We start from the raw sequence: 23,126 nt of genomic DNA, 5'->3' as shown, positions 1-23,126 counted from the left end.
TGGTGGATGCAGGTTTGATTGAAAACATTTAAGAGAACTTTGGATTGATGCATGGATTGGAGGGGTATGGAGAGCTATGACCCAGATGCTAGTCAATGAGACTAGGCAGAATAACAGTTCATCATGGACTAGATGGGCTGAAGGGCCTAGTTCTATGTTGTATGATTCCAAGAGATCTGGTTCCCAAGTAAAATCAAAACCAACATATATCTCTTTTTGTTAAGCACTGAGATTTGGTGTTTGGGAAAAGCCAAAAGAAATATAAAGAGTGAATTATAAGCAATGAAAAGAGAGATTGAATAAATAGAAGGGGGAAATAGAATACATAGCAAAGAGGCCAATCCTTTCAAACTGCCTTTCTCTTAAAAATATTCAAACCATGAAAGAATGATACAACTATAATTAGTTCTAGGTGCTAGGGAGTTTGATAGGCAGTCATTGTCAACTATGGTGTAATTCAAAGGGGGTTTGATGACTCCATCTCTTTTTTATCTTGCAGATATACCTCCATGAAGACTCCTTCAGTTGGTAGCTTACCCGAGCTATACGAGATTAAAACAGGAAATTTTCTTCTGCAGTTTAACGGGGGCACGACTGTGCAAGCGCGTGTAAGTCCGACAGTGAGGCAGCGGGAGTATTTAAAGAGAACAGTAGACGTTCTCAGTAGCGGGCGACAGAGTAGAGGGAGACAGAGTAGGAAGGCTTTGTCTCGAGAGGCTTTGGCGAGTAGAGGCTGAGGACGAGCTTCACTCCAAGTGAGGTAAGGCCGGGTAAGTTCTTTTCAAAGGAGAACGTTTCAAAAGTTGAGGTAAGTGTCGGGTAGGTCATGGCAGCTGAAATTGGCCCCATGGTTTGTTCATCCTGCAGCATGTGGGAAATCAGGGATACTTCCAGTGTTCCTGATGACTATGTGTGCAGGAAGTGTGTCCAGCTGCAGTTTCTGGGAGACCTCATTGAGCGCCTGGAGCTGCGATTGGATTCATACTGGAGCATCCGCGATGCTGAGAAAGTCGTGAATAGCACGTTTAGTGAGTTGGGCACACCGCAGGTAAAGGCTACACAGGCAGAAAGGGAAGGGGTGGCCACTAGACAGCGTAGCAGTAGGCAGGTAGTGCAGGAGTCCCCTGAGGTCATCTCCCTCTTAAACAGATATACTGTTTTGGATACTGTTGGGGGAGATCTCTCATCAGGGGAAGGCAGCAGCACCTGAGTTCATTGCACCATGGGTGGCTCTGCGGCACAGGAGGGAAGGAAAAGGAGTGGGAGAGCCATAGTGATAGGGGATTTGATTGTAAGGGGAATAGACAGGCATTTCTGCAGCCGCAAACAAGACTCCAGGATGGTATGTTGCCTCCCTGGTGCAAAGGTCCAGGATGTCTCTGAGCGGCTGCAGGACATTCTGGAATGGGAGGGTGAACAGCCAGTGGTCGTGGTGCACATAGGTACCAACAATATAAGTAAAAAGTATATAAGTAATATATACTTTAATATAATATATAAGTAATAAGGAACAAGTGCAGATACAGAGGGGTGTAAAATGAGGGTAGAAGCAAAAAGTAGTAAGGTAAAAAGTAAAAGTGGCAGGCAGGCAAATCCAGGGCAAAAAGCAAAAAGGGCCACTTTTCAACATAATTGTGTAAGGGCTAAGAGTGTTGTAAAAACAAGCCTGAAGGCTTTGTGTGTCAATGCGAGGAGCATTCGTAACAAGGTGGATGAATTGAATATGCAGATAGTTATTAATGAATATGATATAGTTGAGATCACAGAGACATGGCTCCAGGGTGACCAAGGATGGGAGCTCAACTTCCAGGGATATTCAATATTCAGGAGGGATAGACAGGAAAGAAAAGGAGGTGGGGTAGCATTGCTGGTTAGAGAGGAGATTAACGCAATAGAAAGGAAGGACATTAGCCTGGAGGATGTGGAATCGATATGGGTAGAGTTGCATAATACTAAGGGGCAGAAAACGCTGGTGGGAGTTGTGTACAGGCCACCTAACAGTAGTAGTGAGGTTGGGGATGGCATTGAACAGGAAATTAGAAATACGTGCAATAAAGGAACAGTAGTTATAATGGGTGACTTCAATCTACATATAAATTGGGTGAACCAAATTGGTAAGGGTGCTGAGGAAGAGGATTTCTTGGAATGTATGCGGGATGGTTTTCTGAACCAACATGTCGAGGAACCAACAAGAGGGCAGGCCATTCTAGATTGGGTATTGAGCAATGAGGAAGGGTTAGTTAGCAATCTTGTCGTGTGAGGCCCCTTGGGTAAGAGTGACCATAATATGGTGGAATTCTTCATTAAGATGGAGAGTGACATAGTTAATTCAGAAACAAAGGTTCTGAACTTAAATAAGGGTAACTTTGAAGGTACGAGACGTGAATTAGCTAAGATAGACTGGCAAATGATACTTAAAGGCTTGACGGTGGATATGTAATGACAAGCATTTAAAGATCGCATGGAAGAACTACAACAATTGTTCATCCCAGTTTGGCAAAAGAATAAACCAGGGAAGGTAGTGCACCCGTGGCTGACAAGGGAAATTAGGGACAGTATCAAGTCCAAAGAAGAAACATATAAATTAGCAAACAAAAGCAGCACACCTGAGAACTGGGAGTAATTCAGAGACCAGCAGAGGATGACAAAGAGCTTAATTAGGAAGGGGAAAAAAGATTATGAGAGAAAGCTGGCAGGGAACATAAAAACTGACTGTAAAAGCTTTTACAGGTATGTGAAAAGAAAAAGATTGGTCAAGACATATGTAGGTCCCTTACAGTCAGAAACAGGTGAATTGATCATAGGGAACAAAGACATGGCAGACCAATTGAATAACTACTTTTGTTCTGTCTTCACTAAGGAGGACATAAATAATCCTCCGGAAATAGTAAGGGACCTAGGGTCTAGTGAGATGGAGGAACTGAGGGAAATACATGTTAGTAGGGAAGTGGTGTTATGTAAATTGAAGGGATTAAAGGCAGATAAATCCCCAGGGCCAGATGGTCTGCATCCCAGAGTGTTTAAGGAAGTAGCCCAAGAAATAGTGGATGCATTAGTGATAATTTTTCAAAACTCCTTAGATTCTGGATTAGTTCCTGAGGATTGGAGGGTGGCTAATGTAACACCACTTTTTAGGAAAAAAAAGGAGAGAGAGAAAAACCGGGGAATTATAAACCGGTGAGTCTGACATCGGTGGTGGGGAAAATGCTAGAGTCGGTTATCAAAGATGTGATAACAGCACATTTGGAAAGAGGTGAAATCATCGGACAAAGTCAGCATGGATTTGTGAAAGGAAAATCATGTCTGACGAATCTTATAGAATTTTTTGAAGATGTAACAAGTAGAGTGGATAGGGGAGAGCCAGTGGATGTAGTATATCTAGATTTTCAAAAGGCTTTTGACAAGGTCCCATACAGGAGACTAGTGTGCAAACTTAAAGCACACAGTATTGGGGGTATGGTATTGATGTGGATAGAGAATTGGTTGGCAGACAGGAAGCAAAGAGTGGGAGTAAACGGGACCTTTTCAGAATGGCAGGCAGTGACTAGTGGGGTACCGCAAGGCTCAGTGCTGGGACCCCAGTTGTTTACAATATATATTCATGATTTAGACGAGGGAATTAAATGCAGCATCTCCAAGTTTGTGGATAACACGAAGCTGGGCAGCGGTGTTAGCTGTAAGGAGGATGCTAAGAGGATGCAGGGTGACTTGGATAGGTTAGGTGAGTGGGCAAATTCATGGCAGATGCAATCTAATGTGGATAAATGTGAGGTTATCCACTTTGGTTGCAAGAACAGGAAAACAGATTATTATCTGAATGGTGGCGGTTTAGGAAAAGGGGAGATGCAACTAGACCTGGGTGTCATTGAAGGTGGGCATGCAGGTACAGCAGACTGTGAAAAAGGCAAATGGTATGTTGGCATTCATAGCAAAAGGATTTGAGTATAGGAGCAGGGAGGTTCTACTGCAGTTGTACAAGGCCTTGGTGAGACTGCACCCAGAGTACAGTTTTGGTCCCCCAATCTGAGGAAAGACATTCTTGCTATAGAGGGAGTACAAAGAAGGTTCACCAGATTGATTCCTGGGATGGCAGAACTTTCATATGAAGAAAGACTGGATTGACTAGGCTTATATTCACTAGAATTTAGAAGATTGAGGCGGGGGGGGGGGGATCTTATTGAAACATATAAAATTCTAAAGGGATTGGACAGGCTAGATGCAGGAAGATTGTTTCCGATGTTGGGGGAGTTCAGAACAAGGGGTCACAGTTTAAGGATAAAGGGGAAGCCTTTTAGGACCAAGATGAGGAAAAACTTCTTCACACAGTGGTGAATCTGTGGAATTCTCTGCCACAGGAAACAGTTGAGGCCGGTTCATTGGCTATATTTAAGAGGAAGTTAGATATGGCCCTTGTGGCTAAAGGGATCAGGGGTCTGGAGAGAAAGCAGGTACAGGGTTCTGAGTTGGATGATCAGCCATGATCATACTGAATGGCGGTGCAGGTTCGAAGGGCCAAATGGCCTACTCCTGCACCTATTTTCTATGTTTCTATGAATTGCGGAAATGACACAGGTAGTCAGGAGACATTCTGTGGAGAATCTTTCTGCCACAGAATTGGAAACGTGAGAACACAGGCACAATAAATTTTGCAGACAGATGTAAGGGAATATCTTTAACAGAGCAAAGATCAAAATTGTTTAGATGACAATACTTCTGTGACTTTCTAGTTCATAAAGAAAATAAAGATGGTCGTAGTCAAAATTTAAAAAAAAATCAAGAGAACATGTTGGGGGAGACCAAAGCAAAAAAATATTGAGAAAACCCAGAGCAGATATGGCAGTAATGGAGAGAGGAAATCGGAGTTATATTCAGAATTAAAATGCAGTTAGACTTCAATGGACGAGTATGGAAGGCTAAAAGCAGAGAGCAGAAGCTGGGTAATTAATTCAAGTACCAGATAACTCCAAGTGGAGGAACTCCCTTTTGGATTGAACAAGAAATAGACATACTTCTTCACTTCTCCATTAAAGTCATTGATCTGAAACCTTACCTCGATTTCTCTGGCCATCAGTGCTGCCTAACCTGCTTAGAATTTCCTGTATTTCTGTTTATATTTCAGATCTCTAACACTTTTGACTTTCACTAATTATTTAGGCTGCCCTGTATATCATCTTGGGGGTGCACCTGAGCCTTGAAATTCACCATGTATGCATTTTGAAAGGGAGTTTGGACCCACTTGTAGGTCGTGTGCATTGTAAAAAAAAAATCAACCTACATGGTATACTTGCGTTTAAAATTCTGAAGCTGTGGTCTCCTAATAAGACATTAACATACAGACCGCTAGTAGCAGACCCAAGATAGACACATAACGTAGGTCACTGGCAGGCACATCACTCTGCATCTGTGATACTGAGGTTAGCTCTTCTTCAGACTTACACAACTTAACTACTCCCACTGAAGAACAACTGCACATGATCTTGTAGCATCACCACAGATGCTGGAAAGCCAAAACAAAACAGTGAAATGCTGGTGGTCAAGCAGAATCAACACTTCTGATCCTGGTGGCTCCACTAGTGCTGGAAAAGGACGATTTAAGTTGTGGTGGGGGAGGGGTAAGTAAAGCAGTGAGAACTCGGGATCGGCTGAGCATTTCTGGTATTGCCCATTTTTAGTTGGGCTCATTTGCAAGTACTTTTCTTCCAAATTAATAGACTGTGTGATCAAGTCCTGCTACAGATTTGAGCACATAAATCAGACACAGACGCGCTAATGCAGCAGAAAAATATTTCATGGCCATCTTTGTGGTAGATGTTTGATGAGGGGCTCATCAAGTAGATTTGACAAAATCCCACTTGTTCCAATTAGGTGTTCATGGATGCTGGTTAAACACCGTTGGGAGCCGATTCCCGTTCATTGTCCTTGTGGACAAAAATAGCTGCAATCCTCACGTTGCAGGTTTACTATGGCAAACGTCTGTGTTAATGGCTTTTACTTACAGCACAGCAACAGTCTGTGCCATCGAAGGAGTGAGACCAAAAGGGATAGAAAACACACCACACACAGTACTGTGCAAAAGTCTTAGGCACATATATATAACTAGGGTGCCTAAGACTTCTCCACAGTATTGGAAGATTTTTTTTATGCTGGAGTTTAGAAGAATGGGGGGGGTGGGAAAAGGATCTCTACTGAAGATTGAAAGGCCTAGATAGAGTGGATATGGAGAGGATGTTTCCTATAGTAGTGGAGTCTAAGAGCAGAGGGCACAACCTTAGATTAGTGAGACATCTATTTTGAACAGAGGTGTGGAGGAATATCTGTAGCCAGAGAGTAGAAAATCTGTGGAATTCATTGCCACACACCGCTGAGGAGACAACTTCATTGGATATATTTAAAGCAGAGGTTGATAGGTTCTAATTACTCAGGTTGTTGAAGTTTATGAGGAGTTGGTAGAAGAATGGGTTTGAGAGGGATAATGAATCAGTTGTGATTGAATGGCAGGGCAGGCTCGATTAGCCGAATCGCCCTAATTCTACTCCTAAGTCTTATGGACTTGGTCTCCACAACCCCTCTGTGACAGCAAATTCCATAGGTTCACCACCCTCGGCTGAAGAAAGTCTTCCTCAACTCTGTTTTAAAGGAATATGCCTTTATTGAATGTGCCCTCAGATCCTAGACCCATTAATGTCCACTTAAACCCCAGTCTTTCAGTATAAGAATTTCTTTAAGCTGATGACGGTTGAAATTGTCGACACACAATGCTTTTGGCAAGATTTTGGAGTTGAAAGCATATTCATATTGGGCAAAATGTTTTCAGATTTGTTAATGAAGTGGGAAACTGGTTTCGTCACGAGAACTATACCATATCAACATTTCCACTTTACTTTGGATTGCAGTTCATGAAGTATTACTTACTGTATCTGGGGCTGTAAATATCACTGGAGTGCACCAGTGATGCCACCCTCTCTGGCCACAGATGAGCTGAACAGGATCCTAGCCAGTGTAAACCCAAGTTAAGCTGTGGGCCTGACAACATAACTGGTCGGGTGCTGAGGGACTGTACAGATCTGCTAACAGAGGCCTCAACAGACATCCTTAACATCTCTTTGAAACGTTCCCTGTCCCTACAGACTTGAAGGCAGTCACCATCATTCTGGTGTCAAGAGGGCAACAGTAACAGGCCTAAAACATTACTGCCCAATGTCACTGACTTTAATAATCATGAAGTGCTTTGAGTGGCTGCTAATGGAGCATATAAAATGCCATCTTCTAGCTACATTGGACTTTTACCAGTTTGTCTACCACTCAAAGGGATCCACTGATGATGCAATTACCCCAGCCCTCTATTCCTTCCTGTCCCACTTAGAACAGGATGTTGTTCATTAACTTCAGCTCGGCACTTAACACAATCATCTCTCAGAAGCTGGTGGCTAAATTGTCCTTGTTGGGACTCATCATCTCCCTCTGGAAATGGATATTCGACTTCTTAATGGAAAGACCCAGTCAGTCACATTTGGGAGCAACATATCAAGCTCCATCATGCTGAGAACTGGTCCCACCCCAGGCTGTGTGTTCAACACATTGCTGACTCACAGCTGCATTGTCAGATTCAGTTCAAATCACATTCACTGATGATACTACAGTGTTTGGCCTCATCGGCAACAATGAAGAGTCAGCATACAGAGAGGAGATTGAGAGGCTTGTCCAACAGTGAGAACAACCCGCATCTTAATGTGAACAGGACAGAAGAAGTGATTGAGTACTTCAGGAAGAAGGCTCAGGTTGACCACTCTGCTTCGCACATCAATGGCTCTGCCGTGGAGGAGTGATGCTTATCTGCCTCCCAATTCAAGGACAATTTGGTCTCCAAATTTGAGGAAGGACATTCTTGCTATTGAGGGAGTGCAGTGTAGGTTTACGAGATTGATTCCCGGGATGGTGGGACTGTCATATGTTGAAAGACTGGAGCAAATGGGCTTGTATACACTGGAATTTAGAAGGATGAGAGGGTATCTGATTGAAACATATAAGATTATTAAGGGATTGGACACGCTGGAGGCAGGAAACATGTTCCTGATGTTGGGGGAGTCCAGAACCACAGGCCACAGTTTAAGAATAAGGGGTAGGCCATTTAGAATGGAGTTCAGGAAAAACTTTTTTCACCCAGAGTTGTGGATCTATGGAATGCTCTGTCCCAGAAGGCAGTGGAGGCCAATTCTCTGGATGCTTTCAAGGAAGAGTTAGACATAACTCTTAAAGATAGTGGAGTCAAGGGATATGGGGAGAGGGCAGGAACGGGGTACCGATTGTGGATGATCAGCCATGATCACATTGAATGGCGGTGCTGGCTCGAAGGGCTGAATGGCCTATTCCTGTACCTTTTGTCAATTGTCTAATTGTGTTGGATAAGAAACACTGACACTGCCAGCAATGGCTACAGCCTAAGAACAAAAACCATCCCAGATCTGGCTCATACTGCCAACTCTACTGCACAGGCAACACATACCCGGCTTGCAATGACGGCTGCATTCGATGCTTAGGTGACTGAAAAGCAGAACAATCTGCTTGTTAGGTTAAGATGTCATAGGGTTATTACACAACCTGTATGCATCCATATACACAAAGAGATACATCTTTCAGCAGCAGAGTTTAAGGTATAATAAATGATTGACAAAGCATTTTTTTTGCTTTGATAACTAAATTTGATTCTATGGACTGCAATGGAACTGATTTTCGAAAATGGTTTACAATACACAGTCAACGTACTATTGCCTCGTTAGCTCAAGCCACTAAGAATGAGTATGTAGATGAAAACAGGCTTTTCTTCTGCACATAAACCTGAATTAGTTTATCTGGAGGATTATCCAGATATCCCTGGGTTAACTGCTGATTATACCCAGGTCGTTAGTTAGAACAGGAACAAGTAGTGGAATCTCCTTTGATGCTCATTTATTTAAAAAAAACCATTGATTCAACTTTGGCTTTTGTTCCATAATAAAATTAATATTCAATGCCACAGCCTTTTATTTTCTTAATCAAGAGTTACAGTGTGGGACAGGCCCTTCCAATCCATGCAGCAAACCACCAATTTAACCCTAGCCTAATCACAGGACAATTTACAATAACCATATAACAATTACAGCACGGAAACAGGCCATCTTGGCCCTTGTAGTCCATGCCGAATGCTTACTCTCACTTAGTCCCACTGGCCCGCACTCAGCCCATAACCCTCCATTCCTTTCCTGTCCATATACCTATCCAATTTTACTTTAAATGACAATACCGAACCTGCCTCTACCACTTCTACTGGAAGCTTGTTCAATTAATGATCAATTAATGGCAAGTCTTTGGACTGTGGATGGAAACTGGAGGGAACTATTGCAATCATGGGGAGAATGTACACGATCCATACAGGTGGCAAGAGAATTGAACTCCAAATACCGACTCCCTGAGCTGTAATAGTGTTCTGCTAACGGGTACCCTACTATGGCACCATTGCATGAATGACAGCTTTCTAAGGAAGACACAGAAGGGTGAAGAACAGCAACAAGATGAAGGTAATATGTTTAGAGAAGTAGGGGGATGGAGTAGTGAAAACTGGTGGAAAATAACCTTTTCAAATCAAATATCTCCTTAAATTTTCCAAAGGTATTATGGTGGCAAGGTATCTTCCCAAACTGTCCAGGTAGTCCTCAATTAGGCAGGTATTTATATTCAAATGCTAGGTATTCACTCACCAGAGCAGAAAATAAAACTGGCAAAAGTGATGTGAGGCTATACTCCAAAATATAGCCTAATGGTCTGCTTTGGAATGCACAGTATCCGGTTGTCCCTGTCCTACTGAAGGTGTAAATTACAGAGATACTAGAAAATGGGGAAGATAAATAAGGTGCCTTAATGCAGTAGAATAATCTGAAAGTTTTTAAGTGTATCTTGGATATTTATGTTCTTCATTAATGAAGTGAAATGAAAACCTCAATGTTGAGCATCATACTAATCACATCTTCCTGCATTAATCAGGAATCTGTCTGCAATTGGTTTTTATGTAGAAAATGGTTGTTTTCTATGATTAAATTATCATAAAAGATCAAACCAGACTCTCACCTTTGACCTGGCGGTGCCAAAGATTTGAAAAGGCACTGAATACTCAATGACCTTATACAATCCAGTTCCTGACCTTTGACTCCCAGGGCCATTTACACAACTCCTTCCTGCCTGGTCATCTATCACTGGAATCAAGCATTCTTGCTAAATGCAAGTTTCCTTCAAGCAAGAATGACATTATTATGATTTCACTGTAATTTAGCTGGAACACGGGGGAGATATTATATTCCTGACCTCTGACACTTCTGGATGGTTAAAACAGCTTCTATATTCATTGTCTGTCCTGGTATGTGAACAACTAACTCTTCTCATCTTCCTGAAATAACAGACACTTTACTACAATGATTTATGTCCAAATGGAGGGGGTTATACCTGCAAATGAAGATTTTTATTTTCTTGATAAATTTAGATGTGATAGCCTATTGGTAACAAATTAAAGAAAGAAGTACCAATTACCCAGCTCACCCTTTCGCTATGACACCTTTAACAATTTCTCTCTGGAGGCTTTTGCAAATTACATTACTTTGGGGAAAAGATGTACAAATAGAAATTATTTTCACATTGTCCATTACGCTAGGTGGCCTGCAATAAAAGTAATCAGCTTGTCTCTCAGCATGTGTTTGGAATTCCAGTTTCAGTGAAGGGTCAGATCTTGATGTGTGGCGGGGGGCGGGGGAGGGTGGAATTAAGGGTTGATGAGTAAATAGGAAAAAACAGGTAAACTCGGCTCCAGGAACCACATATTCAAGTAAGTGCCAGAAACAGCATTTGGACAGAGGGGCTCATTTGTAACCTTAGTGAGTTTATGTCACACCACAGCCATGTTATACAGACAGGAAGGTTTAAGGTTAGAACCATGAGTCAAGCAGGAGTCACAAGATAAATATCTGAACCATGCAGCATAGTTTATCTACTACTCATCCTATAACTATTCTCCACTGGTTGAGATCCATTCAGGGAGGAATCTGGCACTTTTCTAGTCCGAATGCACAGTGGCATAGATGGGGTGTAATAATATCTGGAGTGAAAATTACTTTACAATTACATGTGCTTGAGGAAAGTATAACATTAACTCATTGCTTAAGGCAGCCATACTTTTCCTTGTGTTCCATAATACAGAGTGGTCAATTCATTAGGTTTTTCCTGTACCTAATAAAGTAGCCACTGTGGTCTTTTGCTGCTACAGCCCATCCACCTCAAAGTTCAATGTGTTACACTTTCACAAATGCTCTTCTGCACACCACTGTCGTAACGTGTGGTTACTTGAGTTACTGTTGCCTTCCTGTCAGCTTGAACCAGTCTGGCCATTCTCCCCTGACCTCTCTCATTAACAAGTTGTTAACAATGAGTTGGAAGCAGCAGCTCTTTTTATTAAAACCACTAAATGTGACTCATATCAACTTCAATAACGGATTGGAGGATAGAAAAAGAGCATGAGGGATGGAAAAAAGCTTCTGTTGTAAGGGTCATGGTCAATAGTATATACATAATTCATATACAAACTGTTACATTTGATCAAAAAGAACAAACTATTATTTCATTAGATCAGATAGCCTAGGAGGCCCCAGGGTGTTGCTTTTGTTGCCTTCCTTTATCTGTTTAATAAAATATTTGTTGCACATTGCCAAGAATACATGGAGCTCCTGAGAACTGAATGTGGCATCCTTCAAGATATTGGAATGGAACAGCAGAAATCAATCATTAAGAAATAATAAATGGTGGATTTCTATTTTTCATTAAAAGGCAAGAAATTGTGGTGGAGTTAATTATTTGAACAATTTTTTCTTCATATTTGCAATTTATTTTTCAATCCCATTTTGTTATATTTTAATTTTCATCTCCAACAAGAGCAATACAGCAATAGCTCTGCTTATATAAGAACATAAGAAATAGGAGCTGGAGTAGGCCATCCAGCCCATCGAGCCTGCCCCACCATTCAATAAGATCATGGCTGATCTGTCCGTAAACTCAGCTCCATCTACCTGCCTTTTCCCCATAACCCTTAATTCCCTTACTGTGTAAAAACCTATCTAACTGATTCTTAAATATATTTAGTGAAGAAGTCTCAACTGCTTCCCTGGGCAGAGAATTCCACAGATACACCACTCTTTGGGAAAACAGTTTCTCCTCAAGGTAATTCAAAGGAATTATCTCATATGTCCATACCTGATTCAGGGGTGCTTAAAATGGGGTGCATTAAATTTGGGTGATATTGTCCTTAATCACCTTTTAGTATGCCAGAGGCCAGTTTGTTTTCTTTTTAAAAAAATAAGTTAGCGGAATTTGCTGAGTAACTGTAAAATTTATTACATCAATTTATTATTTCCCAGAGCTGAACTTATCTTCCACATCTCTATAACACATTTAAAAGTTTAAAACAATTCCTTAGTACTTCAGAAATGGAAGACAAGAGATGTGAGCCATTAAGAAAGGGCATTGAAATTCTGTTTGATGTGATGGGTTTGAAGAAGGATTTAATTAAAGGACTTTTATAGGAAGGAAAATGTAATCAATAAAAGAGACCAGGATTAATCCATAAACACCAGTAAAGTAGTAGATGGGGCAAGGGAGAATATTACAAAAAGCAAGGACTATAGAACCACAGGTCCAAGGAGCAGAATTAGGCCATTCGGTCCATCAACCCTGCTATTCCATCATGACTGATTTGAAATTGTTCTCAACATCTTTCTGCTGCCTTCTCCCTATAACCTTTGACACCATTACTAATCAAGAACCAACCGATGTCCGCTTTAAATGTGCCGAATTACTTAGCCTCCACAGCTCTGTGACAATGAATTCCCCAGATGCACCTCTTCAGCTAAAAATGCCCTCACATTTCTGTTCTAAAGGGATGCCAAAGCATTCTGAAGCTGTACCCTCTGTTCCTAGATTACCTTCCTCTCCACATCCATTCTCTCTAGCCTTTCAAGATTCGATAGGTTTCAGTGGGGTCCCCCTTATTCTTCTGAATTCTGCTGAGTGCAGGCCCAGAGTCATCAAACGCTCCTCATCTGTTAAACTATTCATTCCCATGATCATTTTTGTGAACCTCCTCTGCACATTTTCCAACGCCGGCATATTCTTTCTTGGATAAATAAGGGGCCCAAAACTGCTCACAATACTGCAGGACCAGCTAGAGTTTAGCTTCTTTGTCACCAGCTGAATCACACAACAGGACTCTTTCGCAAACGCACCACCCCAAATTAGCAGAATTTACATCAAGTCAAGGGACATGAACTCCTTTTCATGCAAAATACAGAACAATGGAACAAAGAGCCATATTGTTTAAATGTTAATCACATTAATCACAAATCAATTCAGCAGCACTTCGTGCACTGGGTTTTCTGACTCATCATTCAATACAATATAGAGAAAAGCTCTTAAATACTCGGCAGCAAAAAAAAACAAAAATAGCTAAATCAAATCAAAATAATTAACTTGTAATATTTCACCCAAAAGATAAAGATTTCACTGATAATAATTCATGAAAATGTCACATTCAGCTCGTTTAAGAATAGGAGATTGACAGAAGAACACAGTTGATGGTTCAGTGAGCAGGTGCTCAGAACAGGCAAATCAGAATGGATTTTTACACCATGCAAGAAGTAATCTGCAAGAGAATCATTCTGCCAGACAGAAAGCAAAGTGCAAAACTGCCAGGTGTTGCTGAGACAAGCATAACAAGAAAACACTTCCATCTCTGCTGGAAATAAAGATGTGACATTGCAAATGGTTTCAGGTTGTAATAAGGGAAAGTTAGCACAAATCCCAATTTACTTCTTTATCCAAGCAACCACCTCTTCTCGCTGCTGCCATCAGGAAGAAGGTACAAGAGCCTCAGGAGTGGATGTGGAGCCAAGTCATTGGGTGTATTTAAGGCAGAGATAGATAGGCTCTTGATTATCCAGAGTATCAAAGGGTATGGGCTGAAAGCAGGGCAGGGGGATGACTGTATGAATTGGATCGGCCCATGATTGAATGGTGGAGCACACTCAATGGACTGAATGGCCTACTTCTGCTCCTAAATCTTATGGTCTTATGGACTTGCCCCAGCAGGTTCAAGAACAGTTACTACCCCTCAACCATCAGGCTCTTGAACAAATGGGAATAACTACACTTGCTCGCCCCATCATTGAAATGTTTCCACAGCCAATGATCTCATTTTAAGGACTCTTTATCTCATTATCTTATTTATTGTTATTTATTTATATATGCTTTTGCAGTTTGTTGTGCACTCTGGCCAATCTTTCATTATTCCCGTTACAGTAACTATTCTATAGTTTTGCTGAGTATGCCCACAAGAAAATTGAATCTCAGGGATGTATGGATGTATGTGGTGACATACATGTACTTTGAACCACCTGTAAACGTACAAAATTGCATCCATCAAATAGGGAGCATGTTTTAATACATTCTGACAAGGCAATATCTATGGGAGGGTAAGGTCAGGAGGGACTGAATGGCACAAGTGATGGTGGTGCCAATGTTTTATAGACAGATGTGAAGACTGTCCATCACATCTCATCTGGCTTTTCAAACGTTGAAATAGGAGATGAAGGGCAACATACAAAAATAAAATCAACTAGTAATATAACAACAAACTAACCTCATCTGGACTGGCTGCTTGGTAAGTTCGACATGCATCTTCATAACTTTGTTCGGCTTCAGCTCGGTCCGGTGAATCAGGCCCACGAGACTCATAGACGGGTGTAACATTGTGGCACAATGAAATTGCTTTCACTGCCTCGTGAACACGAATGGCGACAGTTTTACGCATTTTAGGCGTAGCTGAGGAGGATTTGTCTTGTGAAGCAGGTGGAGGCTGGGGAACAAAAGAATCCCAGTTTATTTCAGCATTAATAATTACATTCATCATCATCAGGATGGCATGGTAATGCAGTGGTTAGCATAACAACATTACAGTGCCAGCGATCGGAGTTCAATTCCCGCTATCTGTAAGCAGTGTACTCCCTGTGACGGTATGTGTTTCCACCCACATTCCAAAGACATACAGGTTAGAGCTAGTAAACTGTGCGCATGCTACCTTGATATTGGAAGCTTTGTGATGCTTGTGGCTGCCTCCAGCACAAATTTGGACTGCGCTGGTTGTTGACACATTTCACTGTATGTTTCAATGTACATATGACAAATAAAGATCATCTTTCTCTTTCTACATCACTACAAGAGGAGAGAGAACAACACAAACCAAGGGGATGAGACAGCACTATTTCACAGTTCAGATCTTACCTTTCGGAACAACTTAAATAGAAGTAGGGAAATATAATCTACTCACTAACTCTTCAGAAATCAACGCTGCTCAATAATTTAATTCCCTCACGAATGATCTAATTTGACATTATCTTTATCTACAAGATAACTAATTAAATAAAAAGGTTTCAAATGCAAATTTAGCATTATAAGTCCTTCTAAGGATGTAGAATCCTGACCACCTTTGGGGCTCTATATCTGCTGTGTTGAGACGATGACAGATAATTAAAGTACTTGTGCCAACAACACTGAACAAAATAAAGACTTATTGCATGAATGGTTGACATGGAAGTGAAGTTAATATTCTCTGTTACAAAATCAAAAAGAATTGCAGCATGGCTTTAGAGGAAGCCTTTGTTGCTTCTGAGAGGTATAATAGAATACAAGATGCATGTGAAAATGCATTGTCAAGTTGTTTGGGTAAAAATCCTCAAATGTTCCCAGCAGCTCAGAAAATCTGCTGCATTTAGTAATTTGTAAGTTATTGCTCCAGACTTGGAAAAAAGAATGGAAGGAAAGCCTTTGTATGCATCTTCAATTGTGTGTCTAAGTGTCATGTATAATAGAACTTGACAGCAAGCAAATGTAAAAAATCAAAACACCACTCATTCTCGTACGTCTGACTTTCTAGACTATAGTTTTATGTGTAATGTACACTTAAGCTTGACTATTTTACTTAGGTATAGACAGAGCGTCCTCAAATATCCTCAATTTCCAACTCCTCCATCACCCCCTCCACTCCTAATCAGAGAGATGAAAACCAGTGAGGCTTTTTAGTTTTTGTCAAGTAACTCCAACTTGGAATCATTCATCATGCATTTGTGCATCTTAGGTGGAAGGTAGAATTGGAAGGCTTTGATTTTTCTGCAGCCAAGAAAGCAACCAGAACTTACCATTAACACTCATCAATAATAGCTAACCTCACACATCACTGTATGTGAAAGTGTACTCTCAAATCCATAAGCTAGCATGGATTTAACACCTTCAGCTGAAGGGGGCGAGAGAGAATTGTTATAAATATTAACAAAAAAATGGACAATAGAATGGAAGTTTAGATGCTTGTAACAGAAGAATATACAGTACTGTACAAAAGTCTTAGGCACATGTGGTATATATAGCCAGGGTGCATAAGACTTCGGCAAAGTACTGTATTTGTCAACATGGAGCAGAGAGCGAATTTGTAAAACTGGCAGGAGCAACGGATATTGGGAAAAGGCGCCGCAGGACACAAAACAAGGTCATCTGATTCCAAACAATTTGTTTATTGATCATTAGAGAATGTCTCTCTGATGCTTCCCACTCCCTCCCCTCTCCATTTCCCGATTATGGTTCCCCTTCCCCTGACCAATCTTAGTCCACAATCAAGACCCATATCAGAATCAGGCTCATCATCATTCACATATGTCATAAAATTTGTTTTTTTTTGTGTGGCATCAGTACAGAGTAATACATAAAATTACTAGAGTACTGTGTAAATATCATAGGCATCCTAGCTATATATATGCACTCAAGGCTTTTGCACAGTACTGTAGTACAATGATTTTGTCAATGATTAAGTAAAAATTTACACACTTGCTTTCAGAGGATATGTTCGATTCTGAGGCACATCGTATTTTGAGAAAAATACTATTTTTCCTTTGGGGTGGTAGGTTGACAATTAGTAGCAACAACAGATTAAGTTACCAGAGTTTCTCTTTAACTGGGCAAAGATATCGCAACCAGTTCACTGGCAGTCCACAAACATGAATCTTCTTAGATGAGGGTTAAACAAATCCTTGAAGAAAAAATTACCAAGAGCTGGTAACAATGAAAGGGTAGACTGGGAAAATGTCTATTAACTGGAATAGATCCTAGCGTTAATAGGAAATGATGAAAAGATTAAACAGAAGGTGAAAATTTATTTCTATGTCATATATTCAATCATTTTCTGGAATCCTAAATAATAAATTCCACCCTTCTGCCAGAGATTCACAGCTAGCCACAGTTTCACAGATGCCAAACATTTCACTTCACTTTTTAATATGTGAACCAAGGCAAACAGTATGATTCAATACATCACTCAGTTTTGAATCATCATCCATTTGGCACAGAACAATGCAGTGATTAGCTTTTTTTAAAAAAAAACACATCCTTAGCCAATTCATGCAAGATGAAACTTTACTGTTCACCAAGGAATGGTTTATCGTTATCAGAGGACAGCATGTAATTAACGTTTAAACAGAATCAAGGTAGAGTTAATATAATTAATTCGACTGACCAGGCAAAATACAATTCTGGTTGTAAATCTTCCAAGTAAATTTAACAGGTTAATTTGGATGTTGAAACTTGGCAATAAATTAAAGATTAGCTTTACCTGTACGTTGAAAGACACAGTGAAATGAGTCATTTGTGTCAAATCAAATCAGCAATGATTACGTTGGGCAGCCCGCAAAGTTTGCCAAGCTTCCTACACCAACATAGCATGCCCACAATTCATTAGCCCCAACTATATACCTTTGGAACATGGGAGGAAATCAGGGCACTAGAGGAAACCTTCACAGTCATGCGAGAACATACAGACCACTTATAGACAGTGGCAGGAGTCAAGCCCCAATCTTACAGCTGGTACTGCAAGTGTTGCACTAACTGATATATTACCATGCCATTCTTTATAAAAATAAATATTTACATTTATTTGTGATGCACCATCAATAACTCTGGGAGACGTGAGGTGAGAGATAGGCTTTTATTAGCTGGAAGAGAGCAGTCAGCAGCAAGAGACCATCATACAACATCCTGGAGACTGAGGGAGGAGCAGTGCCTCCAATCGCCTTGGGTTCTAATGAAGCAGCCGTTCCTGGAGTGGGGAACTGAGGCTTTGACTCAAGAGGCTTCAGAGCTAAGAGAAGTGAAGGCTAGGATGAGGTTTCTATCAAGTTTCTCTTTCTTTCTTTGTGCCTGGCTAGAATGGTGAGAATGGATCCCAGGGTCACGTGTGCATGTCATGCAAGACATGGGAGATTTCAAGTCCTCCAGTTTCCCCAACTGCTACAATGCATATAAAAAGTATTCAACCCCCTTGGAAGTTTTCATGATTTATTATTTTAAAACATTGAGTCACAGTGGATTTGATCTGGCTTTTTGACACTGATCAACAGAAAAGACTCTTTCATGTCAAAGTGAAAACAGATTTCTGCAAATTGGTCTAAATTTATTACAATTATTAAACACGCAATGATTGATTGCATTATTACACCCCCTCCCCCCACCACCCCACCAAGAAGTCAGTATTTAGTAGATGCACGTTTGGCAGCAATTACAGCCTTGAGTCAATGGATAGGTCTGTATCAACTTTGCATATCTGGACACAGCAATCTTTCCCCATTCTTCTTTACAAAACAGCTCAAGCTCTGTCAGATTACATGGGGATCGTGAGTGAACAGCCCTTTTCAAGTCCAGCCACAAATTCTCAATTGGATTGAGGTCTAGACTCTGACTTGTTTTTAAGCCAATCTTGTGTTGTTTTGGCTTTATGCTTGGGGTCATTATCTTGCTGAAAAACAAATCTTCTCCCAAGTTTCAGTTCTCTTGCAGACTCCATCAGGTTTTCCTGCCCTGTATTTTGTTGCATTCATTTTACCCTCTACCTTCACAAGCCTCCAGGGCCTGCAGCAGTGAAGCATTCCCAAGCATGATGCAGCCACCACCCTGCTTTATGGTGTGTTTCTGAAGATGTGCGGTGTTTGGTTTGTACCAAACATTGCGTTTAGTCTGATAGACAAAAAGTTCAGTTTTGGTTTCATCAGACCATAGAACCTTCTTCCAGCTGACTTCAGAGTCTATCACATGCCTTTTGGCAAACTCTAGCTGAGATTTCATGTGAGGTTCTGCCCCCCCCCCCCCCAACAGTGGCTTTCTCTCTGCCACTCTCCCATAAAGCTGAGACCAGTGAAGCACCCTGGCAACAGTTGTTCTATACACAGTCTCTACCATCTCAGCAACTGAAGCATGTAACTCCTCCAATGTTGTCATAGGTCTCTTGGTGGCCTCCCTCGCTGGTCCCCTTCTTGCACGGTTACTTGGTTTTTGAGGTTGGTCAGCTCTAGGCAGATTTACAGCTGTGCTTTATTCTTTCCATTTCTTGATGATAGACTTAACTATACTCCAAGGGAAATTCAGTGACTTGGAAATTTTTTTGTATCCATCTCTTGACCTGTGCTTTTCAATAACCTTTTCACAGAGTTGCTTGGAGTGTTCTTTTCTCTTCATGGTGTAGTTTTTTCTGGGATACTGACTCACCAGCAGTTGGACCTTCCAGACACAGGTGTATTTTTACTACAATCAGTTGAAACACCTTGACTGCACACAGGTGATCTCCATTTAACTAATTATGTGATTTATAAAACTAATTGGCTGCACTTCTCACAATAAAGAGAAAATCTGCAGATGCTGGAAATCCAAGCAACACTCACAAAATGCTGGAGGAACTCAGCAGGCCAGGCAGCATCTATGGAAAAGAGTATAATAAACGTTTCAGGTTGAGTCCTCTCAGGCCCGAAACATCGACTGTACTCTTTTCCATAGATGCTGCCTGGCCTGCTGAGTTCCTCCAGCATTTTGTGTGTGTTGGCTGCACCAGTGATGATTTGATGTGTTATATTAAAGCAGGTGAATTCCAATGCAATCAATTATTTTGCGTTTTGTATTTCTAATGAATTTAGATCACTTTGTAGAGATCTGTTTTCACTTTGTTACGAAAGACTTTTTTTTCTATTGAGCAGTATCAAAAACAGTCACATTAAATCCACTATGATTCAATGTTGTAAATCAATAAAACATGAAAACTTCCAAGGGGAAGTGAATACTTCTTGTAGGCACTGTTCAGATGCGAGAAGTACATCTCAGTGTAACTTGTTAGGAAACTGAAGCTGCAGCTGGATGACCTATGGTTAATTTGGGAGAAGGAGAAGGTGGTAGTTACAGGGGGTAGTCACACCCCAGTTGTAGGACGCAGGTAGCTGGGTGACTGTCAGTAGAAGGAAAGTGCATAGGCAGATAGTATGGAGTACCCATGTGGCTGTTCCCCTCAGTAATAACATTGTTTGGATTCTGTTGGGGGAAAGCCACAGCACGCAGCTCTTTGGCAAAGAGTCTGGCTCTGTGGGTCAGATGGGAAGGGGGGGGGGGGGGTGGGAGGAAGAGAAGATCAGAGTGATAGTTAAGTGAACAGACAGAAGGTTTTCTGGACATGAAATTCACCAGCGGATGGTACTCTGCCTCCCAGGCTCCAGCATTAGAAATGTTTCAAATCAGGCTCACAGCATTCTTAAGGGGGGAGGGTAAGTAGCCAGAAGGTGTAGTATATATTGGTACAAATTATATAGTTGGAAAAAGGGATGAGGTCCTACAGAGGAAATACAGGGAGCTGGGTAGGAAGCTGCAAAGCAGGACCTCAGGGGTAGTAATCTTCAGATTGCTGCCTGTGCCATATATCAGTGAGGGTATGAATTGATGATACGGCAATTGATTGACTGATTGGTGCCTTCTTAATGCAAAAGGTGTAGATGAGTCAGAATTTCTTCAGTGCACCTAGGAAGGATTCCTAATACACTATGTATTCAGGTTGACTTGAGGAGAGGCCATACTGGATCTGGTGCTAGACAATGACCAGGTCTCGTTTCTTAGTGGGCAAGGTCACGTGATACATCTGTCAGTGGGTGAACATTTTGGAGCTGTGACCACAACTCCCGGACTATTAGCATAACCTTGGACAGAGATAAAGAACAGACAGAAATGAAAAGAATTAAAATGGGAAGAGGATCTTGGGAACATAATTTGGGAATGGATGCAGTCAGGGAAATGCACAAAGGAAATGTGGAGGTTGTTTAGGGAGCAGTAGCATTGTGTTGTGAAAAGATTTATCCTAGGTAAAGATGTTAGGGCGAATGAACCATGGTTGACAAGAGATATGGAACATCTAGTCAAGCGAAAGAAGCTCTCTTAAAGTTTAGGAAGCAATGAACAGAAAGGGCCTTAAAGCATTATGAAGTAACCAGGAAGCAGTTGAAGAATGGACTTAGCTAGGAGGGGACATGAGAAAGCCTTGGTGAGTAATATTAAGGAAACTCCCACAATGTTCTACATATACATGAGGAACAGAAAGATGACAAGTGACTGTAGGATGAAACAGGGATAGAAGAGGAAACATGCATCTGCAGTCGGAGGAGGTAGGGAAGATCCTTAGTGAATACTCTGCTTCAGTATTCATCAGCGAGTGGGAACTTGATTAATGCGATGACAGAGGGCAGGCTGCAATGCTGGAACATGTTGATGTTGAGAAAGAACTGTGCTGGAACCTTTGCAAAGCAATAATATAGATAATTCCCTGGGGCTGAACAGGATTTACTCCAGATTACCAAGGGAAGTGATAAAAGAAATTGCTGTCCCTTTGTCAATTATTTGGTGTCTTTGCTGACCGTAAGAGTATTACCAAAAGATAGGAGAGTGGCAAATGCTATTCCTTTGTTCAAGAAAGGGAGCAAGGATAACTCTGTGAGTTGTAACCAGTAAGGCTTACTTCAGTGATGGTCAAGTTATTGAGGGAAATTCTTGGACAGGATCTATGAGCATCTGCAGATACATAGCCTGATTAGGGTAGTCAATGTGGCTTTGTGAGGGGTAGGTTATACCTGAAGCCTGATTGAATTCTTTGAGGATGTGACAAATCACAGTGATAAGGACAAAGCAGTGGATGTGGTGTACATCGATATTAGTAAGACATTTGAAAAGGTTCCCCAAGGTAGTCAGAAAGTCAGGAGGAATGGCATCCAGGGAAACTTGACTATATAGATTTAGAATTGGCTTGCCCGTTGAAGGCCTAGTAGATGGAGCCTGTTCTGTCTGGAGATCAGAGACCAATGGTGTTCCACAGGGATCTGCTCTGGGACACCTGTTCTTTGTGATCTTTAGAAATGATTTGGATGAGGAAATGGAAGGGGACTAGTAAGTTTGCAGATGAAACAAAGGTTGGTGGTGTTGTGGACAGTGGGAAAGGATGTCATAGTTTATAATGGGATATTAACAGGATGCAAAGCCAGGCTGAGAAGTGGCAGATAAAAGTTCAACTCAGAAAAGTATGAAAATTTAATTTGAAGGCAGAATACAGGATTAATGGCAGGATTTTTAGCAGTGTTTAGGAACAGAGGGAACTTCACATTCATGTCCATTGACCTCCCAAAGTTGCTATATTTAATAGGGTTGTTAAGGAGTATGGTGTGTTGGTCTTCATTAGTTGGGGGATTGAGTTCAAAATCCATAAGGTAATGTTGCTGCTCTATAAAACTGGTTAAACCACACTTGGAATGTTCTGTTCTGTTCTGTTCTGGTCACCTCTGTACAGAAACAATATGGAAGTTTTAGAGAGAATGCAATGGGGATTTGCCTGGAAGTGGCCAGAATTAGAGTGTATATCCAATGAGGATAGGTTGAGGAGCTAGGGCTTTTCTCTTTGGAGCAAAGGAAAATGAGAGGTGATTTGATAGAGGTGTACAAGATGATAAAAGGCATGGAAAGAGTGATCAGCCAGCACCTTTTACCCAAGGCAGAAATAGCTAATATAATAGGGCATAAATTTAAGTTAATTGGAAGAAAGTACAGGAGTGACATCAGCGGAAGAACTCTTTTTTCTCCCCCACACAAAGAGTGATGACTGTATAGAATGCGCTCCCAGAAGTGTGCTAGAGGCAAAGTTGAAAGAAAAACTGGAGGGTTATGTGGGA

The 23,126-nt window shown here is 41.2% G+C and overlaps 1 protein-coding gene across 2 annotated transcripts in view; it reads right to left on the bottom strand.

Moving 5' to 3' along the window:
- Window positions 1-23,126, bottom strand: part of LOC132399762 (probable phospholipid-transporting ATPase IIA) — a 183,738-nt gene that overhangs the window by 98,845 nt on the left and 61,767 nt on the right. For both annotated transcript variants that reach the window (XR_009514065.1, XM_059980485.1), the window contains exon 14: window positions 14,708-14,923. Coding sequence is in view for 1 of the 2 variants with exons in the window: in XM_059980485.1 (XP_059836468.1) it covers window positions 14,708-14,923 (216 nt within the window). In the remaining variant the exon portion in view is untranslated. The remainder of the gene's footprint in view (window positions 1-14,707; window positions 14,924-23,126) is intronic.

The sequence above is a fragment of the Hypanus sabinus genome, chromosome 9 (genome assembly GCF_030144855.1).
Source record: "Hypanus sabinus isolate sHypSab1 chromosome 9, sHypSab1.hap1, whole genome shotgun sequence".
Classification (NCBI taxonomy): Eukaryota; Metazoa; Chordata; class Chondrichthyes; order Myliobatiformes; family Dasyatidae; genus Hypanus; species Hypanus sabinus.
Note: the sequence above shows the minus strand (reverse complement) of the source record. Positions and strands in the feature narration are given on the sequence as shown.